Genomic DNA, 22,006 nt, shown 5'->3' with positions numbered 1-22,006 from the left:
GATACAAATTTTGGATAATTAACAGAAAAGACATACTTTAAATGCAGAAGCTGAATGAATAATGGGAAGAAAGGGGTTTGCCCACAAGAGGCTAGAAGATGATGAGAGGGATTATTAGAATGCTACCAGGGATGTATTATTACATACCAAGACTGGACAAGCTGCAGTTGTTCCCTCTAAACAGGAAAGTGTTAAGGGGAGATTTAACAGAGCTTTTCAAAATACTAAGGGATTTTGATAAAGTGAAGAGGGGGGGACTATTTCCACTGGCAGGCGTGACCATAACCATAGGGCAAAGTCTAAAGGTAGCTGGTAAAATAATAAGGGGTGAATCACAGAACTGATATTTCGGTCCATTGTGTTATCATCGGCTCTCTGAATGAGCGTTATGACACAGTGTCATTCTCCTGCCTTTCCCCCGTAACCCTACATATTGTTTCTATTTAAATGGCCACCGACCGAGTGCCCTCCTGAATGCCTCATTTAAACTCTGCTGAAAAGGTATTTTCTCTCTTCACATTTACTTCTTCTGCAAATTTTTAAAAAATCTCTGCCCTCTCATTCTTGACCCGTTACAAGGGAAGGAGTTTTTTTTTTAGATTCCATACAGTGTGGAAACAGGCCATTTGCCCCAACCAGTCCACACCGACCCTCCGAAGAGTAACCCACCCAGACCCATTTCACTCTAACTAATGCTCCTAACACTATGGGCAATTTATTGCCACACCCACTCTGACTTATACTGCAAGATCGAGAATATTTCTATCAAATCTTCTTTTCCCCAAGGAATACAGTCCCAATTTCTCCAATCTACCGTCATAACTGGAATTTCTCATTCCTGATACTATCGTGATAAACCTGGTCTGTACTCATTCCAATGCCTTCATTTTCTTCCTGAAGTGTGGCACCCAGAACTGTACTTAATATTCCAGCTGAAGTCTAACCAGTGTCTGATACAGGTTCAGAATAACTTCCCTGCTCCTGTACATTAAATCCCTTTTCATGAAGTGTAGAACATTATATGCTTTAGCAACAACTCTCTTCACTTGTCCTCTCACATGCCCGCTTGGGTTTCCTCCGGGTGCTCTGGTTGCCTCCCTCAGCCCAAAGATGTGCAGGCTAGATGGATTGGCCATGCCAAATTCCCCATAATGTCTAAGGATGGTTGGATTAGCCATTGGAAATGCATGGTTATAGGGATAGTGTTGGGGATGGGTCTGGGTGGGATTCTCTAATTCTGTACCTCTACACTCAGGATTCTCTGATCCAGTGCCAGGATGTTGTCCAGGGAGCAGCAGTTCAGCTCTGTAGAAAGACTAGACAGGCTGGGGTTGTTTTCCTTAGAGCAGAGAAGCTTGTGGGGCAACCTCATTGAGGTGTACAAGGTCATGAGGAGCATTGACATGGCGGATAGGAAGAAACGTTCCCTTTTGGTAGAAATGTGAATAACCAGGGACATGGAGTTAAGGGAAGGGGCAGGAGGTTTAGAGAAGACTTTTTTTATAACCCCAGAGCTAGGTATGTGAAATCCTGCCTGAAAGGATGGTGACAATGGGAACTCTCACTTAAGAAATATTAGTTGAACCCTTGAAACACTATAGCACATTGGGCTACAGAACAAGTGTTGGAAAATGGGGTTAGAGTAGAATAGAATCTCTACAGTATGGAAACAGGCCATTCAGTCCATCGAGTATACACCAACACCCTCTAAACAGCATCCCACCTAGACCCATCCCCTACCTTGTAACCCTGCATTTCCATAGTTAATCCACCTAGCCTTCACATCTTTAAATACTATGGGCAATTTAGCATGGCCAACCCACCTAACCTGCACATCTTTGGATGTAAGTAGGTGTTTGATGAACGTGATGGGTTGAAGGGCCTCTTTCTATGTTGCCCTTTGTTTAGCACTTTCTCTTCAAGTTATTTCTGTCAGAATGCACCGCTTTGAACTTTATCTGCCACCTATCTGCCCACTCCATCAACATGTGTACACTGTACTGCCCACAGAAAAGTAAGACGGCATTTTTTTTTACTGTGAGTTCGTGAAATTTGGAATGTGCTGTCTGAAAGGGGGATTGAAACAGATTCAAAGTAACTTTGAATGAATTGCTTGGCAGCACAGAAACATAAACATTGCTAAAAAGAGACACAAACTCAAAGGAATTTGCCTTTTTCTATTCACTCACAGGGTATGGGTGTCACAAGCTGGGTCAGCATTTCTTGCCCATCCCTGATAGTTTGAGAGAGCACTCACTCCTGTTCTCATGTAGGATTGCAAGGGTGCACAAAGTGGCGCAGTGGTTAGTGCTGCTGCCTCACAGCGCCAGAGCCCCAGGTTTGAGTCCGCCCTTCGGTGACTGTCAGTGTGGAGTGTGCACGTCCTCCCTGTAGTCCGCATGGGTTTCCTCCCACAGTCCAAAATGTGCAGGTGAGGTGGATTGAACATGCTATATTGTCCATAACATCTCAGTGGGTTAGCCATGGGTGATAGGGTCGGGGGTGTTAAGGTCTTCAGAGGGTCAGTGCGGACCTGATGGGCTGAATGGCCACCTGTAGGGATTCTGTGGAAGACAAGCATATCTTTTTAACAGAGGTCTGAAACACAAAACAAGCACTCTTCTTTGCAGTGTTTGGTAACTTGCAGAAGGGAATTAGATTTTATTGTTCAAATAAAAAGTGTTAAAATGCGGGAGAGTGAACAAATAGCAGTGTAAGTTAAATTCATTACAAATCCTTAACCAGAAACCGATGCACACGGCGGGCTGAACGGCCGCCTTGGGGGGGGCTATAACATTCTCAACACAGTCTGATTTTCCTGCATCGGTTAAAAACAATTCCTCTTGAAAAACAAAGAGACGCGAAAAAAAGATGACAACAGATGAAGTTTACACTGGAATAACAGGGAATTCTAAATTTTAAAAAAGACAGTATTGCTTAATGTACAACTAAATGAACAGCAGGAAGTACCTGTTCATCTTTGAGAAAGATCAGATTACAAAACCCTCCCTTCCTGAAAGTTGATTTGCAGCAGTTTCTCGCTGGATTCTGCTCGCCAATTTGCGAGGACTCATGTCAGTCATTCGAGACAAGATAGGGCTTTAGGAGGATTTATTATGAGTTTTGCAGAAAAGGTTCTGGGAGGAGGTTCTGCAGGTGAATTTCACACTTTGGTTTCTGTACATTTCGCCTCTCTGGGATGTTTTATATTTGACATTAATCCAGGGGCTTTTGTTTAACAGTGTGAGGAGCTCCGCTAGGGCTGGATTCATGCTCCTCCCAGTGGGTGGGGAATAAATTAAAATAAAGTTACCGAGCGCTCGGCACATTAGGGCATGTACTGACTTGTGAAGACCGAGTGCTGAGAGCTGGAGAGAGAGAGAGACAGACAGACAGACCGAGGAGGAGGCGAAGAAAAGGCATGAGTCTGATCAAAGAGGTGGCGAGTTTGTTATAGTTAAATTTGAGGGGAAATCTCGTCCCCTTACCTCTCCCCAATAAATAGAAGCCCCGGCTATCATCTTTCCATTGTCTGGCTGCGGTGGTGATCTGTCCCAAAGAAGAAAGCAACTCAAGGCTGGTTTCTCCCGGGCCTGAGAGGTACGTCCATCAAGGCTGAGCTTTAGAGTGTTGCATTAGGCACTGACCCTCAAAAAGTTGCAATATTTCTTTGTGCTTTTTGTAGTCTTTTCGCTTCATCGAGTCACAGAAGGGTTTGCAGCCGAGCTCCATTGGTGTTTTCCTGACAAATAATTTCTTTTTTATTTGCAAATGTTCATTTCTTGAGCTGTGTAATAAAACCGTTTCTAGGGCAGTGTGAGTGTGTGCTACATTTAACCTCTGCAGCTCGTTCTCTGTGCTTTTATGCTTATTTTATTGCAGCAACAACTCCCGGGCTGTTTTACAGTGAATGAATGCATTAAATTATAAGGAATACCAGGGTGTGAATTTTTTAAAATTGGATGTTTTAGAGATTTTTATTCCATGATGATGTCCATGAGTTGTAGGTTGAATTTTGATTGAGTTTGACACATGAATACCTCCAAGTACTGTACTGTGCTGTGGTTACTGGCCTTTATCTTTCCTTGGCCCTGCCCTCTAGCCCTGGTTTTGGGTTAATCCACAAAGACTGTTAATGGGATTGTGAAAGCAAGGCTTTATAAACTGAGATGATATTCCCCCGAGTCTGCAGGGTTGAGAGGGTGATCTAATTGAGGTGTTATAAAAATGTTACAAGGGGTTTGACTGAGTCCATTCAGAGAAACTGATTTCTTTCCCCACTGACACTGGAATTGAGAACAAAAGTGACAATGATAATATTGATAAAAGTACAACCAGCCCTTTGAGGGTTAAATCCTCACACAAAGGGCGATAGAAATGTGGAATTCTGCAAAAGGTTGTCAATGCTGTTAGTTGAAATTCTTCGCAACTGACTGAGATCGGCCCTTGTTTAATTTAAAAACAGAGGGGAGGGGGTTCATGTAGCACAGTGGTAGCGTCCCCATCTCTGATAGAAGACCTGGGTTCAGGTTCCACCCATTCCAGAGACATCCATAACATCCCCAAATGGATGGATTGAAAATATTAAGAACAAAGTGTTGAGGAAAATCAACAGGTCTGGCAGCAAATGTGGGGAAAAGGACAGAGTTGATGTCTGGAGCCCAGGACTGTCTGCCTCATGGAAACATTTATTAAAGTAATGATATGAGAGAGCGGTCGCTGCATTGCCCTTCTGAAGTTGCTGTTGTAGGAGACGGGGCAGTATGCACAGCAAGCTCCCACTAATGATAATGAGAAGCTGGTGTTTTGTCAGTGATGATGTTTGAGGGGTAAATGTAGGAGCTGCCTTTTAATGTCTCATCTGAAAGGTCATACTGCTGGGAGAGCAGCACCCTCACTGCACTCCGCCAAAAATGATATTAGCCTACAGTCATAGCCAAGAGTGGGCACATTGAGCCTGCGAATTGCTGCATGAGTCCAATCCACTTGAAGTGAACTCCAAGTCGGTCACATTTAAATTACATGGTGGAACAGCCATGGGGGGAGAGGGTGGGTTGGTTGGGGGGAATGGCCTCCTCTTGCCCACTGTTCCTGCCACGATTGGGGCAAGCCTCCCTTTACTGCCCCTGATCTTTTGTAGCTGTTTCACTGTGTGCAGTGCCTGGTTTACAAGTGGACACATGTGGATCTGGGTTCTGCTGGCAATGTTAAGCTGTGGTTTCTGTGGGAGCTGTTTCTCCTTCACTCTCTGTACTGCCATGGGTAGGCAGTGGCCTGAATGTATAGGGTATTTGTTCATATTGGAGAGAGAGAGAGAGCAGTGTGTGACCAAACATTTACTCTTTGTAATATAAAAGTACAATAGAATATGCTGGGTTGCATGTTGGATAAGATAGTATTGTTCCTATGTGCTGCTATCTATTATTCAGAAAAATTGTTACCGTGTGCGCCATCTGGTCAAAGTTAATGACTAGACAGTGCATGCTTTGATATAGTGCCAAGAGCCTTTTGCCATCACAAGAATTTCCGGACTAAGTTAGAGCCAGTGAAGTACCCTTTGAGGTGTAGTTACTCTCATAATATGGGAACCAGTTTCTGCATTGCAAGATCCCACAATTAGTAAAGCAACACATGATCTCTTTAACATCGGTTGTGGAAAAAGGCACGAGTTCAGGGTGATTTTGGATTTCAGTAATAGGGTGCAATGGGACTGGGAGAAGGGGAGACTTTGGCTTCAGTGGAATGTAAAAGCCAAAGTGGGTGCTACAGCCAAATGAATTACTCATGTCGGAGCAAATTACTGTAGATGCTGGAATCTGTACTGAATACACAAAATGCTGGGAATCACAGCGAGTCAGACAGCATCCGGGGAGAGAGAGCAAGTTAATGTTTTGAGTCAAGATGACTCTTCATCAGAATTACTAATGTCCATTTTCTCACCCAGAGTCAAAAATTACTCCCATTGCAGGGCACTGCCGGCTCTCCTGTGAAATCTTGCTCACGTTTCCTTTGTTTAAAATCTCAAAATCACAGAATGGTTGCAGCACAGAAGGAGACCCTTCGGTCCATTGCGCAGATGCTGGCTCTCTGAAACAGCAATCGCCACTCCCTTCCCCTGCCTGCAGCCCCATAAATGTTTCTCTGTGGATAATTATCCATTTCTCTCCATCGTCTCTTTCTCTCTCTCTCTCTCTCTCTCTCTGTCTCTGTCTCTCTCGCAGTGCGTTCCAAATCCTAACCATCAGTTGTGTGAGGAGTGGGGGAGACCAAAGAGGTTCCTCATGTCTCCTTTGATTCTTCACTTAAATTGTTATCCTCTCATTTTCCACACTTCCGTCAATGGGAACAATTTTGATGTCGGGTTTGAGTATATTATGTTTTAAAATGCTCTGTTTCAGGCCAATCATTTCCTTTTTTATTTTCTTCTGAAGCCAATGATTCATTACCCACCTAACCTCAGCTGTTTGGCTATCCCTCATAGACAGTGACTATCACGATGGGCTGCTCAGGAAGTGGAGCAGTTGGAAAGAATTGACTAAGACTTTCTTGTTGCTTTGAGACAATGATGTCAGGTCCATAATGTTGTTTTTATATTTATCACATATCGCAATCTATCTCAAACCAGACACTGTGTTATTGTGAAGCCTGCATAGCCAGTTCACTCCCACCCCCGACACACCACACACACACTCCAGAATACTAAGCCAATGTCATTTCGTGACTCAGTCCACTATGTAACATCCCCTTGCCCCGTTCCAGGACTTGCTCCCCCTCACGCTGCTCTGGGACTCTCTCCCCCTCGCACCGCATTGGCACTCATTTCTCCTTGCGCCTTTAACACTTGCAACATTTGCTAAGTGTTTCCTTCTTGTTCTATTTCTCCTCTTTTTGACTATTATTTTTAAAAAACAAATTACATGATCTGGATGGTGACATACTGGCCAATAACCCAGAGGTTAGGAGTATATTCACTGGAGTTTAGAAGAATGAGGGGAGATCTGATAGAAACCGGTAAAATTCTAACAGGACCAGCCGGGGTCAGACACAGGGAAGATGTTCCTGATGGTCGGAGAATCCAGAACTAGGAATCACAATGTAGGGGATACTGGGTACAGAGATGAGCAGACATTTCTTCACCCAGAGAGTGTGGTGAGCCTGTGGAATTCTCTGCCATAGAAAGCAGTTGAGGTCAAAACATTTAATGTTTTCAAGGAGGAGTTAGATATAGTTCTTGGGGCTAAAGAAAACGGGAACAGGATACTGAGTTGGTTGAGCAGCCATGATCATAATGAATGACAGAGCAGGCTCGATGGGCTGAATGGCCTACTTCTGATCCTATATTCTATGTTTTTGAAGCTGAAACCAATGGTCCAAGAATTCAATGGCACCACTGAAGCAGGAGGGGGAGGTGGGTGGAAGCAGATGCATGATTTAAATTAAAATGAATTTGGAATGGTAATTGTGTAACTACATTTATAACCCATTTGGTTCACTAATGCCCTTAAGACAAGGAAATCATCTGCCCTTACCCAGTCTGGCCTATGTATAACTCCAGACTCATGACAATATGGTTGACTCTTAACTGTCCTCTGGAATGGTCTAGCAAGCTGCTCATTTGTCTAAGAAGGCAACTTGTCACCATCTCCACGGGAAGTTACCCTTGGGCAAGAAACAAACTGACCTGGTAATGCTGCCAATGAATAGGGAAGGATGCTGTGACACTTTACTATGCAGTGAGTGTTGATGCTCGCGTCACCTTCCAACGTGCGGCTCTGTCTCAGAAATTAAGCAAACACGTCTCCTGTGTGTGCATGTATGTCTGTGTGTGCTTGTGCGAGCACGTGTCTGTGTGTGCATGCGTGGATCTGTTTGTCTCTACATACACATGTCTGTGCATGTGTCTGTGTGTGTGTGTCTGGCTGTGTTATATGTCTTGTCTGCCTGTCTGTGTGTGTGTGCCTGTCTGTCTGGCTGTGTGTGTGTGTGTGCCCTTGTGTGTGTGCCCTTGTGTGTGTGCCCTTGTGTGTGTGTATCTCTGTGTGTGTGTCTGGCTGCCTGTCTGTGTGTGTGCGCATGTCTGTCTGTCTGTGCGTGTCTGTGTACGTGTACCTGTGTGTGTTAGTGTGCGCACCTGTCTGACTGTGTGTGCATGTGTGTTTGTCTGTGCATGTGTCTGTCTGTGTGTGTGCACGTGCGTGTGCACCTGTCTGTCTGGGTGGTCTGTGTCTGTGTGTGTGTGTGTATGCCTGTTTGTGTGTGTGTTTGTGTGTGCTTGCCTGTTTGTGTGTGTGTGTTTGCCTGTTTGTGAGTGTGTACATGCCTGTGTGTGTGTGTGTACATGCCTGTGTGTGTGTGTCTGTCTGTGTGTGCGTGCATGCCTGTTGTGTGTGTGTCTGTGTGTGTGTGCATGCCTGTTTGTGTCTGTGTGTGTGTGTTTGTCTCTGCGTGTGTGTGTCTGTGCCTGTCTGTCTGTGTGTGTGTCTGTGTGTGTGTGTGTTCTGTAACAGGCTGCTGCCTGGTGATTCTTCCCCTGGTGTTTGATTCATCGCCCAGGGCTCTCTGTTCCTCTGAAATCCCCCTGTCCATCTGGGACAAGAATCTCTCTGTTGTGTAATTATATATAATTTCAGATGAATGCAGGAAATGGGTCTGAACCACTCACTGTTTCCTCACTCCCATTGACTTCAATCCTGCACACATGAAAAGGCATCTTTTAAATCTTCAAAGGGATTATTCCTGCCCCCAGAAGGTCCTAGATAAAGGGATTCAGCCACTTTAAAGACGAGAATTCCTTGCATGTTTCTCTCCTCCACAGTCCAATGCAGCAGTCATCTCCCAGTTTTCCCCCTCCCCCTCTTTGTGTCTTCCTGCTCACTCTGTGCACGTTGGGGAAGATCAGCCCCTCTCTTAGTCTCACTGCAGACTGGCACACTCTGCCTCAGAATGTTGAAAGCTTAGCTCAGTGGGAAACACTCTCGCTCTCGCTCTCTCGCTCTCGCTCTCGCTCTCTCTCTCTCTCTCTCTCTCCCCTGTTCCCCCGAGTCCCCAAGGCTTCAAGCTCCACTGTAGGGCATGGGTTGGAGCCCTACGAACGAGTACTTGCATTGTCTTTATAATAGGAGCACCCCTGGGAAAAATCTTGCGATGGTTTATCAGGCAGCACTGACATTGGGTTACAGATGGAGACATTGGGAGAGGTGATTAAAATGCTGGGTTGGAAGTGACACACTGGCTTCGCGGTTACCACTGCTGCCTCGCAGCGCCAGGGACCCGTGTCTGCGTGGGTTTCCTCCGGGTGCTCTGGTTTCCTCCCACCGTCCAAAGATGTGCAGGTTTGGGTGGATTGGCCATGGGAAATATCGGGGTGTGGGTCTGTCTGGGATGCTGCTTAGATGGTTGGTGTGGACTTGATGGGCTGAATGGCCTGTGTCCACACTGTGGGGGTTCTGAGAAGGTAGGCTTTATGGTGTGTCCAAGTGGAGATGTTTTGTTAGGAGGTCCCAGGAAGGCGAACAGAGGAGTGAGTTTTGTTGAAGGTTGTGGGTGTACATGAGGCCAGGATTGATCTGCCTGGCTGGTTCTTGAAGGAAGGAGGACCACTGGCTGCAGAGTACGTCCTGTCGCAAGAACCCACCCACAGAGTCTTTTTATTTAAAACATGAGGAGGGCTGTTGTGCCAGAGCTACCGGAAGGTTCTGCCTGACCAGGAAGCGCTGCTGATGTTGGAGTATTGGAAAGACGTGTTGATGGTGAACATCTGGGAATCATCTCCTGGACACCCCCTCTGTGGCTGTATGGTCCCAGAGGGTACTTGAAACCAGAGCTTCTAATTCAGCAACCCACTGCCCCGTGAGCACCAGTCGAGGCTAGGATCGAAGGAGAATGGGGAATTGGGTAATTGGGAATTGGGCTGAAGGAGGTTAGAGAGAGGGCAACCACATGAGGTGCTTTGATTTGAATGTGATGTTAAACCATGAGGCACTGTGACAAAATGGTCCTGACAGCCCATGGGAACTCCCGGTTTTGGTCGCATTGTGACCCAGAGAGTGAGTGTCTGTGTGTTCCACTGAACCCATTGACATTGTATAACCTGGAGAGTGAGTATAGGTACTGTTGCCCTGATCCTATGAGATGTTTTGCTGTTTTAAAGGCACTGTGTCAATTCAGGGGGTGGATTAGCTCAATTGGCTAGTTTGTGATGCAGGATGATGCTGCCAAAGTGGGTTCAGTTCCTGCAATGGCTGAGGTTCCTAAGAAGGACTCCCCCCTCAATGTCACTTCTCGCCTGGGGAGTGGTAACCCTCAAGTTAAACCACCACCAGTCATCACTCCTTTGAGAAAGGGCCACCATCACATTTCTTATATCAGCACAGGTTTCTGTTGTTTGAAAAAAAGTAGAGGGGTTCTTCCAGGACACGGCCAACAGTCCCTCAAAGAGTGCTGCCTCAAAACGCATCGACCAGCCATCTATGTGGGATCTTGCTCTGCTCAAATTCCCTGGCATATCCTCCAACCTAACAGTGCCCATGTCAAATGGAACTTTTTCAGTTTTCTGGTATGGGTGCCAGATTTGCTTGAACGATCCAAGTTTGGTTGGACTGTGAGCAGTGGGCAAGACCAGCACAGCAAGATCCCATATTAATGGATGGCAGATGTGGGCGGTGCCCTTCGAGGGAATGTTGCCCATGACTCCTCTGTGTTGATGTAGTGCCACTGTTTAACACAGTGAAAAATCCCGGAGGACTAGGATGTAGGCATGCGTCACAACCCCAGTTTGGAGAGCGAACTCCTGTCGGATCTCCGGATCTCTGGTGAGATCCAGCCAAATGGAGTTTCCTTGTGGGATGTCTGCTGTGAGAAAGGTCCCTCCCCCACCCGCAATGTCCAAGGACAGAGGTCAACCGCTGGACATCTTGAGCTCCTGCTTCCTGTACCTGGGAAGGTGTAGAAGATGAGAGGTTGAGCCCATTTTGTCTGGATGTTTAGCCAATTACTACTTGGTTGGAATAAGCTGTAGTTGATGATTTTAAAGAGGGAAATCTATTCTTTTCTGTTGGAGTTGGAATGCGGGCTTGTGTTTTCCCTGCTGATAACTAGCTGTGAGGTGTTATTACAGAGCTCTGAAATCAGCACTGTCTGCCTCACAACAGTGCTTAGCCTCACAGCACACATCCCTGGAATGTTAAGTGTACAGTTTTTGTGGAACATAACTGCACCATCAGCAATGTAACCTTTAATCAGCGAGCTTGTTCTAGTGGCTGTGTAGTGAGTCCACCTTGTGGTTACCATTCTCCCATTCCTCAAAGAGCTATCATCTTACTGTGGCCTCAGTGAGATCTTTCCATCCTCCTCACATCACCGCAGTGAGACCTGGTCGGAGTTCTGTAGGTTCAATAACGCTGCAGTTTTCACATTCTTGCCCCTCCCTGGTTCAGTAGTGTCCTACAAAAATTCTGCTCTCTAACTCTGCCCTGTACTTTTCCTCATAATTGATGGAGATCCTCTCTGCTGTCTCAACCCTGATCCTTCGTGTGTGTGTGTGTATGATTTGTTCTCCTCTGTACCCTCTAGCCACATTTTTTGCCACTTTATTCTGAAGGAATTGTTATGGTCTGTAAGGTGGCCATTCAGCCCATCATATCTCCACCTGTTCTGAGCATTTAGGACTCTGTACCATTGTCCCTGCTTTTTCCCCATACCCTTGCACATTTGATGATGGTTTAAATAGAAGCGATGATCTCTTGGAATGCCTCGAATGATCCTGGCTCCACCACACTCCTGGACAGCACATTCCCAACCTCAACTGCTGCAAACGATTTCTTTTCCCACTGCATTCTCTTCTTTTCCAAATTGCTTGAAAGTCTGTGTTGTCTCACTCTTGATTGTTTTGTTTTCAATGGAAGCACTTTCTGCAAATCAACTAAGTATTTTTATTCCATAGATAGGGGGAGTTGAAAGCTAGGGGACATACTTTTAAGGTGAGAGGGAGATAGTTTTAAAAAGGACAATGGGGGCACCGTTTTTACACAGAGAGTGGTTTATGTGTGGAATGCACTGCCCAAGGAAGTGATGGATGTCAATGCAGTTACAACATTTAAAAGACATTTGGATAAGTTAATGAATTAGGAAGGATTTAAAAGGATATGGGCCAAGTGCAGGCTGGTGGAACTAGTTTAGTTGGGTACATGGTGGATATGGACTGGTTGGACCAAAGGGTCTGTTTCTGTGCTGGATTGACTCAATGACTCTGTCTCAACCCCTCATGATTTAGGGCACAACGTCTAAATCTCCATTCAACCTTCTGCATGGAGAACAGCCCCAGCTTCTCCAATCTTCTCATGTACTGAAATTGTCTCATCCCTGGAGCCGTTGTAATGATGCACTCTATCTAAATCAGAATTGGACACAGTACTCTCTCTGAAATGATAATGCCATTAGCCTGGTAATCCACAGGCTCAGGCTGATGTACCGACAGTGAGACCTCGAATCTCACCCTGGCAGCTGATGGAATTGAAGTTAATTTAATAATTCTGAGGATTGAAAACAAGCCTCAGTATTAGTGACTGTGAAGCGATCCGAGAGTGTTCAAACCCACCTGGTTCACCCATGTCCTTTTCGGAAAGAAAATCTGCCATCCTTACCTGGTCTGCCCTGTATGAGGCTCCAGACCCACAGCAATGTGGTTGACTCTTAACTGCCCTCAGAAATGGCTTAGCAAGCCACTCAGATCGAGGGTAATTAGGAATGGGCAATGAATGTTAGCCTTGTCAGTGATACTCATACCCCATAGGAGAAAGTGAGGACTGCAGATGCTGGAGATCAGAGTCGAGTGAGTGGTCCTGGAAAAGCACAGCAGGTCAGGCAGCATCCGAGGAGCAGGAAGAGCCGACGTTTTGGGCATTAGCCCTTCATCGGGATTCCTGACGAAGGGCTTATGCCCAAAATGTCGACTCTTCCTGCTCCTCGGATGCTGCCTGACCTGCTGTGCTTTTCCAGCGCCACATACTCATACTCTATAAAAGGGAGAGAGAAACTATTGGCTGCATTTAAATCTAACCCCTGTCATCAGGCCAAGTAAACAATTAACAAACTGATCTGTACAGCTCTATCTTCAGCTTCATAAATTATTTATGCTTGAGGCTTTTTTTTGAGATCTAATATCAGATCTAATATCTCACAAATGACAAGTGTGTGCATATGATCTGCCAACTTTTCTGCAGAGTCTGTGCTTGGGTTTAGCCACACTCTACAGCAGACAGCTCACTTGCTGAAAATTGTCATAGTCATACAGCACGGAAACAGACCCTTCGGTCCAACCAGTCCATGCTGACCATAATCCCAAACTAAACTAGTCTCACCTGCTTACGCTTGGTTCATATCCCTCCAAATATTTCTTATTCGTAAACTTATCCAAATGTCTTTTAAACATTGTAACTGCGCCCACATACATCACTTCCTCTGGAAGTTCATTCTACACACAAATTACTGTCTGGAACAAAAGAAATTGCCCCTCATGTCTTTTTAAAATCTTTCTCCTTTAACCTTAAAAGTCTTGAAATCCCCCATCCTAGGGAAAAGACAGCTGCCTTTCATTTTATCTATAGCCTTGCTGATTTTATAAACCTCTATAAGGTCACCCCACAACCTCCTATGCATAAATGAGAAAAATCCCAGGCTAGCCAGCCTCTCATTATAACTCAAACCCTCCCATTCTCGCAACATCCTGGTAAATCTCTCCGAACCCTCTCCAGCTGAATAATATTCTTGCTATAAGAAAGTATTCTGAAGCTGCTTCTTACCTCCTGGCAAGAAAGCCTTGAAGGTATTTGACTTCCTCATTGATGTTGAAGTGGGACACTCATTTGTTAACTTGTACTTTGTGACACATCGGCATCTCTAGTTAGACCAACATTTATTACCCATCCTTAACTGCCCTTGAAGATGGGGGAATGAGTGGTCTAGGTAAACCCAGAGAGCTGCTAGAGAAGGAGTTCCAGGAATTTGACCCAGTGACAGTGAAGGAACACTGATATACTTCCAAGTCAGGACAGTGAGTGGCTTGGAGGGGAGCTTGCAGGGGGTGGTGTTCCCATGTATCTGCTGCCTTATCCTTCTAGATGGAAGTACTCATGGATTTGGAAGGTGCTATCTAAGAATCTTTGGTGAATTTCTGCAATGCATCTTGTAAATAGTCAACACTGTTGCTAATAAGTGTTGGTGGGGGGTACCTGTGAATGTGCTGGCAATCAAGTGGGGGCTGCTTTCTCCTGGACGGTGTCGAGTTTGCTGAGTGTTGTTGGAGCTGCACCCGTCCAGGCAAGTGAGGAGTATTGCACCACACCCCTGACTTGTTCCTTGTAGGTGATGGAGAGGCTTTGAGGAGTCAGGAAGTGAGTTGCATGCCACAGTATTCCTAGCATTTGACCTGCTGTTGTAGCCAGTAATGATACAGCTGGAACCAGTTCCGTTTCAGGTCTGTAGGATGTAGATGGTGGTGGGGGGGCTGGGGGATATTCAGTGAAGGTGATACTGTTTCCAGTGGCAATGATTGATCCCGTTCCTTTTCTGAACAGAGACTGGAATGTGAGTTGTTTTCCCCTGTGTCTGATTTGCCTCTGCGTGATTTTATGTCTCCACAGCACTTTTCCGAACGATGTCTGTCACTGTTCACGAGAACCGGAAATCGCGTTCCAGCTCAGGCTCCATGAACATCCAGCTCTTCCACAAGGCGTCGCACGCGGACAGCCTCCTGACTCACCTCAACCTCCTGCGGAAGCGTCATCTTTTCACCGACGTCACCCTGCGGGCGGGCAACCGCTCCTTCCCGTGCCACCGCGTGGTGCTGGCCTCCTGCAGCCGGTACTTTGAGGCCATGTTCGCCGGTGGCCTGAAGGAGAGCCACGACAGTGAGGTCAACTTCCACGACTCGCTGCACCCCGAGGTGCTGGAGCTGCTGCTGGACTACGCCTACTCGTCCCGGGTGCTGATCAACGAGGAGAACGCCGAGTCCCTGCTGGAAGCCAGCGACATGCTGCAGTTCCACGACATCCGCGAGGCCTCGGCTGAGTTCCTGGAGAAGAACCTGCACCCCATGAACTGCTTGGGCATGATGCTGCTCTCGGACGCCCACCAGTGCGGGCAGCTCTACGAGCTCTCCTGGCAGGCCTGCCTGGCCTACTTTGCCATGCTCTACAGGACAGAGGACTTCCTGAGGCTGCCCAAGGACAAGCTGGTGGAGCTTATCCTGAGCGAGGAGCTGGAGGTGGAGGACGAGAGCCTGGTCTACGAAGCGGTGATGGGCTGGGTGAAGCACGATCTGAGGCGGCGGAGGGACGATCTGCCGGAGCTCTTGCGCTGCGTGCGCTTGGCGTTGCTGCCGGAGTCCTACCTGTACCAGAGTGTACTGGGTGAGGAGCTGGTGGCCGGTCACCAGACCGGCAAGGGGGTGGTGGAGGAGGCCATCTGCTGCAAGACCCGGATCCTGCAGAACGACGGGGTGGTGACCCTCCTGTGCGCCAGGCCCCGCAAGGTCAACCACGACGTGCTGCTGCTGGGCGGCCAGACCTTCGTGTGCGACAAGGTCTACGCCATTGACCAGAAAGCCAAGACCGTCATCCCCAAGACAGACATCCCCAGCCCCCGCAAGGAGTGTAGCGCCTGTGCTATTGGCTGCAAGGTCTACGTCACCGGTGGCCGCGGTTCCGAAAATGGCGTCTCCAAAGATGTCTGGGTATACGACACCCTCCACGACGAGTGGACCAAGGCCGCTCCCATGCTGCTAGCCCGTTACGGACATGGCTCTGCGGAGCTAGACCAGTGCCTGTACGCGGTGGGCGGGCACACGGCCGTCAGCGTCTCATTCCCGGCCTCGCCCTCTGTCTCCCTCAAGCAGGTCGAGCACTACGACCCCCAAGCCAACAAGTGGACCCTGGTGGCCCCCCTCCGTGAAGGGGTCAGCAACGCCGCAGTAGTCGGCGCCAGGCTCAAGCTCTTCGTCTTTGGGGGCACCAGCGTCAACCGCGAGAAGTTGCCCAAGGTGCAGTGCTTCCATCCAGGGGAGAACCGGTGGACGGTGCCCACACACTGCCCGCAGCCCTGGCGATACACCTCGGCGTCTGTCGTGGGCGACCATATCATCGTCATTGGCGGCGACACAGAATTCTCGGCCAGCTCTGCGTACCGTTTCAACAGCGAGACCTACCAATGGTCGAAGTTTGGCGACATGACAGCGCGGAGAGTCAGCTGCCACTCGGTGGCATCCGGTAATCGGCTCTACGTAGTTGGTGGGTACTTTGGTGCCCAGATGTGCAAGACCCTGGACTGTTACGATTCATCGACAGGCACATGGAGCAACATCACCACCATCCCCTACTCACTCATCCCAACCACCTTCGTCAGCACGTGGAAATACCTCTCTGTGTAGCTCAACCATTGCCCTGGGCTCTGCGATCTGAGGTGAGCTTCCTTTTCCCACACACGGACACACACACACACGGGCACACACGTGCACACGGGTCAAACACACACGGACACAGATAGACAGAAACCCACGGACAGACACACACGGATACATGGAGACCCACGGACACACGGGCACGGATACACACAGGCACGGACACACACGGACAGACACACACGGAAACACGCACATGGGCACACATGCACACGGACACTGATAGACACGGATACACACACAGACAGACAGACACAGACGGACACACACACACTGAGACACAGACAGACACACAGACACAGACACACGCACACACACACATATGCCCCACCCCAGGAAAAGGTTCCTTTTTGCTGGTAACAGAAGCAGAAATTGCAGGAGAATATCAGCAGGTCTGGCAGCATTTAAGGAGAGAAAGCAGAGGCATCGAGAATTGTTCAGACAAAGGGTCACTGGATATGAAACATTAACTCACGTCCTCTCTCCACAGACGCTGCCAGACCTGCTGAGTTTCTCCAGTGATTCCTGTTTTTGGTTCAGATTTCCAGCGGCTTCAGTTCTTTTGGTTCCTTCCTTCTGTATTTGTCATGTTGAAGTAATTAAGGGATGTAGTTTCTCAGTTTCCTTTCCTTTCAGAAGCAAACGCTTTGTCTTCGTTCAAAGTCTGGTTTATCTTCCATCACCCCTTCACCCTCCCCCCACCCCCCTTCCCGTGCCCCACCAAGAGCTATTATGTTAAGGCCGGTAAAATGACACAATGGCTGACTTTGTTATGACTGCACTGTGATGGACAGCCTCAGTTGGACAGAAGGGTCTCACTTGGTCAAAGTTTGCATTGGATTTCCCAACCCTCTGCCACCAAAAGGTGCTGCTGGTGTCACACTGCCCAGGAACTCCCTTTCAAAACAGTGGGTGAGTGAAAGCAAGAGATCATCACAGCTGAGGTGCAGGATAGTCCATTCGGCCCTTCAAGCCTGGTCCACCATTGAATATGATCATGGCTGATCATCTAACTTAGTTCCTGCTTTCTCCCCATACCCTTTGATTTCTTTAGCCCTAAGAACTATATTTAACTCCTACTTGAAAATGTTCAATGTTTTAGCCTCAACTACTTTCTGTGGTAGAGAATCCCCCCTGCCTCCCCACTCTCTGGGGGAAGACATTTCTCCTCATCTCAGTCCTGTATATCCTACCCCATATCCTCAGACTGTAATCCTTGGTTCTGGACTCCCTGGTCATCAGGAACATTCTTCCTGCATTTACCCTGTTGAGTCTTGCTATGAATTAGAATCATAGAATTTCTACAGTGTGGAAACAGACCCTTTGGCCCAGCAAGTCCACACCGACCCTCTGAAGAGTAACCCACCCAGACCCATTTCACTATTACTCTACATTTACCCCTGACTAATGCACCTAACCTACAAATCCCTGAACACAACGGGTAATTTAGAAAGGCCAATCCACCCTAACCTGCACATCTTTGTGATTGGGGGAGGAAACCCACAGACACTGGGAAGAACGTGCAAAACTCCACACAGACAGTCGCCCTAGGCTGGGATCGAACCTGGGTCCCTGGCATTATGAGGCAGCAATGCTAACCACTAAGCAACTGTGCCGCTGAGTCCCGTAAGAAATGTATAGGTTTCTGTGAGATCTCTCTCGTCTTTGTAAACTCCCAGTGAATATAGTCCTGACAGGGGAGGTGGTAGGTGCAGAGATGATGTCTATGTTTGAGAGGCATTCAGACGAATGAACAGTCAGGGAATAGAGGGATATGGACCTTGTTCAGGCTGATGGGATTGGCTTGGAATGGTCGGCACAGATGTGGTGGGCCGAAAGGCCTGTTCCTGTGCTGTACTGTTCGATGTTCTAACTGATCCAGTCTCTCTTCATACACAATCGCTGCTGTCCCGGAAATCGGTCTGATCAGGTCGATCTTGAGCTCGTTAGCTTTTTGTTTTGGGCAGGAGTCACTGGATAATTTCTAAAGGTAGAAATTCTATGTGCTTTTGGTTTAATTTCTCTCATTCACACAGAGGGGAGGATCGCTGATATTTTTGTGCTCATGGCAATGGTCTTTAAGACCTGTTTTTAATGAGGTTTATTTTTGGGACTTGGACAATATTTATCATCCATTTGCAGGCTGTCTTTGAGATTGAATTTCCAGCAGACCCAGACTGAAGGTAATAATGGTTTCCCTTTCCCGGAAACAATGAATGAATCCATTGTATCTATTTAAGCAACAATTGAGCAGCTTTCACAGTCATTATTCAGCCCTTACCATGGAGCTTGAACCTGTGATCTCCGATCGATTGGCCATTGAGCACTCCCAGGCGGAGGTGGGTACTGCAGATGCTGAAGATTAGAGTGGTGCTGGAAAAGCACAGCAGGTCAGGCCGAATCCGAGGAGCAGGAAAATTGATGAAGGGCTTCTGCCTGAAACATCGATTTTCCTGCTCCTCAGATACTGCCTGGCCTGCTGTGCTTTTCCAGCACCACACTAATCATTGAACACTCCCAGGTCAGCCTGCCACATTGGGTTACACTCCAAAGAGGTGACTTTCTCTCGTGTGTGGTTGGGTGGTGATTTGACCTGGAGACCATCAAATCCTCACTCTTAGACAACGAGGACACATTCAGTGGATTCTCTCGAATTCCTGGTCACGTCCCAGCTATGGGTGGTCCCTCAGATTTGGGATTCAATGCAAGTTTACAGTGTGACTATCCATGAATCCTATTTTTATATCCTCCTGGGCCAAGAGAGATTGGAACTGTTAAAACACCACCAGACATTGGGATTTCCAAGTGTCTCTACTGTGACTTAAAGCTCTTTAGACCAACTGAAGTTAATGTTTGAAACCTTTTAACCAGATTGTCCCGTCATTTACTCTTTTACCAACCCTACCGTAGTTCCATATTCATAACACATTCACATCCAACTGCAACGTCTTCCAATGTGTATCATCCAAAAAAGACTGACTCCCTCTCAAACTCTCTCTCTCTCTCTCACCCTCAGTCTCTGTCTACACAGTAAATGTTGGGGAGGGACAGATCTAAAATGGAAAGCCATTCTCTGTGTGGGGGAGATCAAGAGGTGAAAGCTGATTTCTGAAATTTCCAGTGAGCTTTGACTGATGTAACAATCCTTGTTCCTGCCTGAGATCGTCCATATCTGACCAGCCCACAGAGGGATCTCATTCACTCGAACATATTTCCTGTGTATGAATGGTTCTAAAAGTGGAAGTTAATCAAGTTAATACTGTCCAAATTTTAAAATGCAATTTTCCTTTGAGGGTGGCACAAGTTGCAGAGTAAGAAGTGAGTGGTTGGTGAGATTATAAACCAGGGATAAATTCTCTCCCCTGAAATGGGCCCAGGCCAGTCGGAGGCCTCATTAGTTTTGGTGGGGCTACTGATTGAACACTCCTGGATAATCCGATGGGCCAAATGACAACCTTCCATGTTGCAATGACTCTGATTCCAGGCGGGCTCATACTAAAGTCAGTTCAATGTGGTGAACAATCCCCACCCTATGTCTGCAGCAACCTAGGATGCTTTTGTAATGTCAGCAGTATTACTCCTCCCTATTCCCCGTCCTGCAAAAACAGTTCTCTGCTTGTGGGCTGCTGACTGATAAGTGGCTGGAGCGGGGTCTGAATTGGGCCTTTAATCTGGAGTCGCCCAATGAGCGTCTTTATCTGACCCTATGCAGCAATGGGGGCAAAAATGTGCAAGACATGGGGTCCTGATGCTGTATTCCTGATGAAGGGCTTTTGCCCGAAACATCGATTTTTCCTGCTCCTCAGATGCTGCCTGACCTGCTGTGCTTTTCCAGCACCACTCTGATCTAAACTCTGGTTTCTAGCATCTGCAGTCATCACTTTTGTCTAAGACATGGGGTCCTGCTAGACACTCTCCCTTTCTGTCATGACAAGGCCCTGAAATCTATTGGAATTTTCCTTCTTTCGCAGCTTGGTAATAAGACTTGGGTTTGTTGCCCATTCCTAATTCCCCTTGAACTTTTGAGGGCAGTTAAAAGTGAGCCTTATTCCTGTGAGTCTGCAGTCACATGTTTGACAAATTTCCTTCCCTAAAGAGTGTGGGTGAAGCAGATTAGATTAGATTTCAGTGTGGAAACAGGCCCTTCGGCCCAGCAAGTCCACACCAACCCGCCGAAGTGCAACCCACCCAGACCTATTCCCCTCCATTTACCTCTTCACCCAACACTACGGGCAATTTAGCATGGCCAATCCACCTAACCTGCACATTTTTTGGATTGTGGGAGGAAACCGGAGCACCCGGAGGAAACCCACGCAGACACGGGGAGAATGTGCAAACTCGACACGGGGAGAATGTGCAAACTCCACACAGAGTCGCCTAAGGCAGGAATTGAACCTGGATCTCTGGCGCTGTGAGGCAGCAGGGCTAACCATTGTGCCACCGTGCCGCAGGTGGAAGGACTTATGTTTTAGGGCAGTCAATGACCATTGCAAGACTGGCTTTGAAGTCGCACGTATTTGTTAATTGGATTGTAAATTCTACCAGCTGCTGTGGTGGGATTTGAACTCTCGCCATCATTAGCCTGGGCCTTTCGATTATTGGTCTAGTGGCAGTAACACGATGCCACCCCTCCCCTCCATGACCACATCTCCCTTTATAGAGGTTTACAGTGAGACGAGGCCTTGGGGGCAGGAAATAGATAAAGCTGGAATCCAACATTCTTGGATTGTGATTAGGCTGCACATAGTGTCAAAACATTTATTAGCTGCACTATGTGTCACTGGAATGTAAAAATGAGTATATTTTGGTCAGTGCAGAATGTTGCTGTGGCAACCTGAAGCCTGTGGCCTAGTTACTCAATTTAGACAGGGCCCAGTCGAGACACAGGGTTAAGTCTCATTGAAAACTGAACTCTGGGAGATCCGGTGTGTCAATGCCACTAGAATTCTGTTGTCAGCACATCGTTAGAGGTCAAAGATCAGAAAGAACGGTGTCCAATTACAAGCATAACCAGCTGTTAATAGCAACCAGCAGCGAGCTCCCGCAACAAGGGGGTGGGACAGAGAGAGAAAAGAGAAGATTCTGGAAATACTTGGCAAACGTGTGTGGAGAGAAAAACGAGGTTAATTACTGCAGTTGACATTCTTTCATCAGAAAATGGGACAAAAGTTAGAGACTGAACAGGATTTTAAGGAAGGAACAGAGGATGGAACTCAAATAGAAAACAGGAGAGATTAAATGACAAAAAAGGGATGATGGTGCAAAGGGGTAAAGTGGGTTGCAAATAAATAAGTGAAAGTGGAAAGGGTAGATTTGGACGAGTTGTAAATGGCAGCAGCAGTAAGACCTTCACCTAAAACAAAGAACTTAGCAGGACTTATACACTTAATGGTAAAGTCCTAGGGAGTGTTGCTGAACAAAGAGACCTTGGAGTGCAGGTTCATAGCTCCTTGAAAGGGGAGTCGCAGGTAGATAGGATAGTGAAGAAGGCGTTTGATATGCTTTCCTTTATTGGTCAGGGTATTGAGTACAGGAGTTGGGAGGTCATGTTGC

General features: G+C 47.2%; 1 protein-coding gene across 1 annotated transcript in view; it reads left to right on the top strand.

Annotated features, from left to right (window-relative positions):
- The first annotated feature begins 3,376 nt into the window (after positions 1-3,376).
- Positions 3,377-22,006, top strand: part of enc3 (ectodermal-neural cortex 3) — a 25,476-nt gene continuing 6,846 nt past the window's right edge. The window contains exons 1-2 of the mRNA XM_043721420.1: positions 3,377-3,600; positions 14,640-16,455. Coding sequence (XP_043577355.1) covers positions 14,654-16,423 — 1,770 coding nt within the window. The 5' untranslated portion in view covers positions 3,377-3,600; positions 14,640-14,653 and the 3' untranslated portion in view covers positions 16,424-16,455. The remainder of the gene's footprint in view (positions 3,601-14,639; positions 16,456-22,006) is intronic.

The sequence above is a fragment of the Chiloscyllium plagiosum genome, chromosome 31 (genome assembly GCF_004010195.1).
Source record: "Chiloscyllium plagiosum isolate BGI_BamShark_2017 chromosome 31, ASM401019v2, whole genome shotgun sequence".
NCBI classification, from domain to species: Eukaryota; Metazoa; Chordata; class Chondrichthyes; order Orectolobiformes; family Hemiscylliidae; genus Chiloscyllium; species Chiloscyllium plagiosum.
This window is presented reverse-complemented; position numbering and strand designations above follow the sequence as displayed.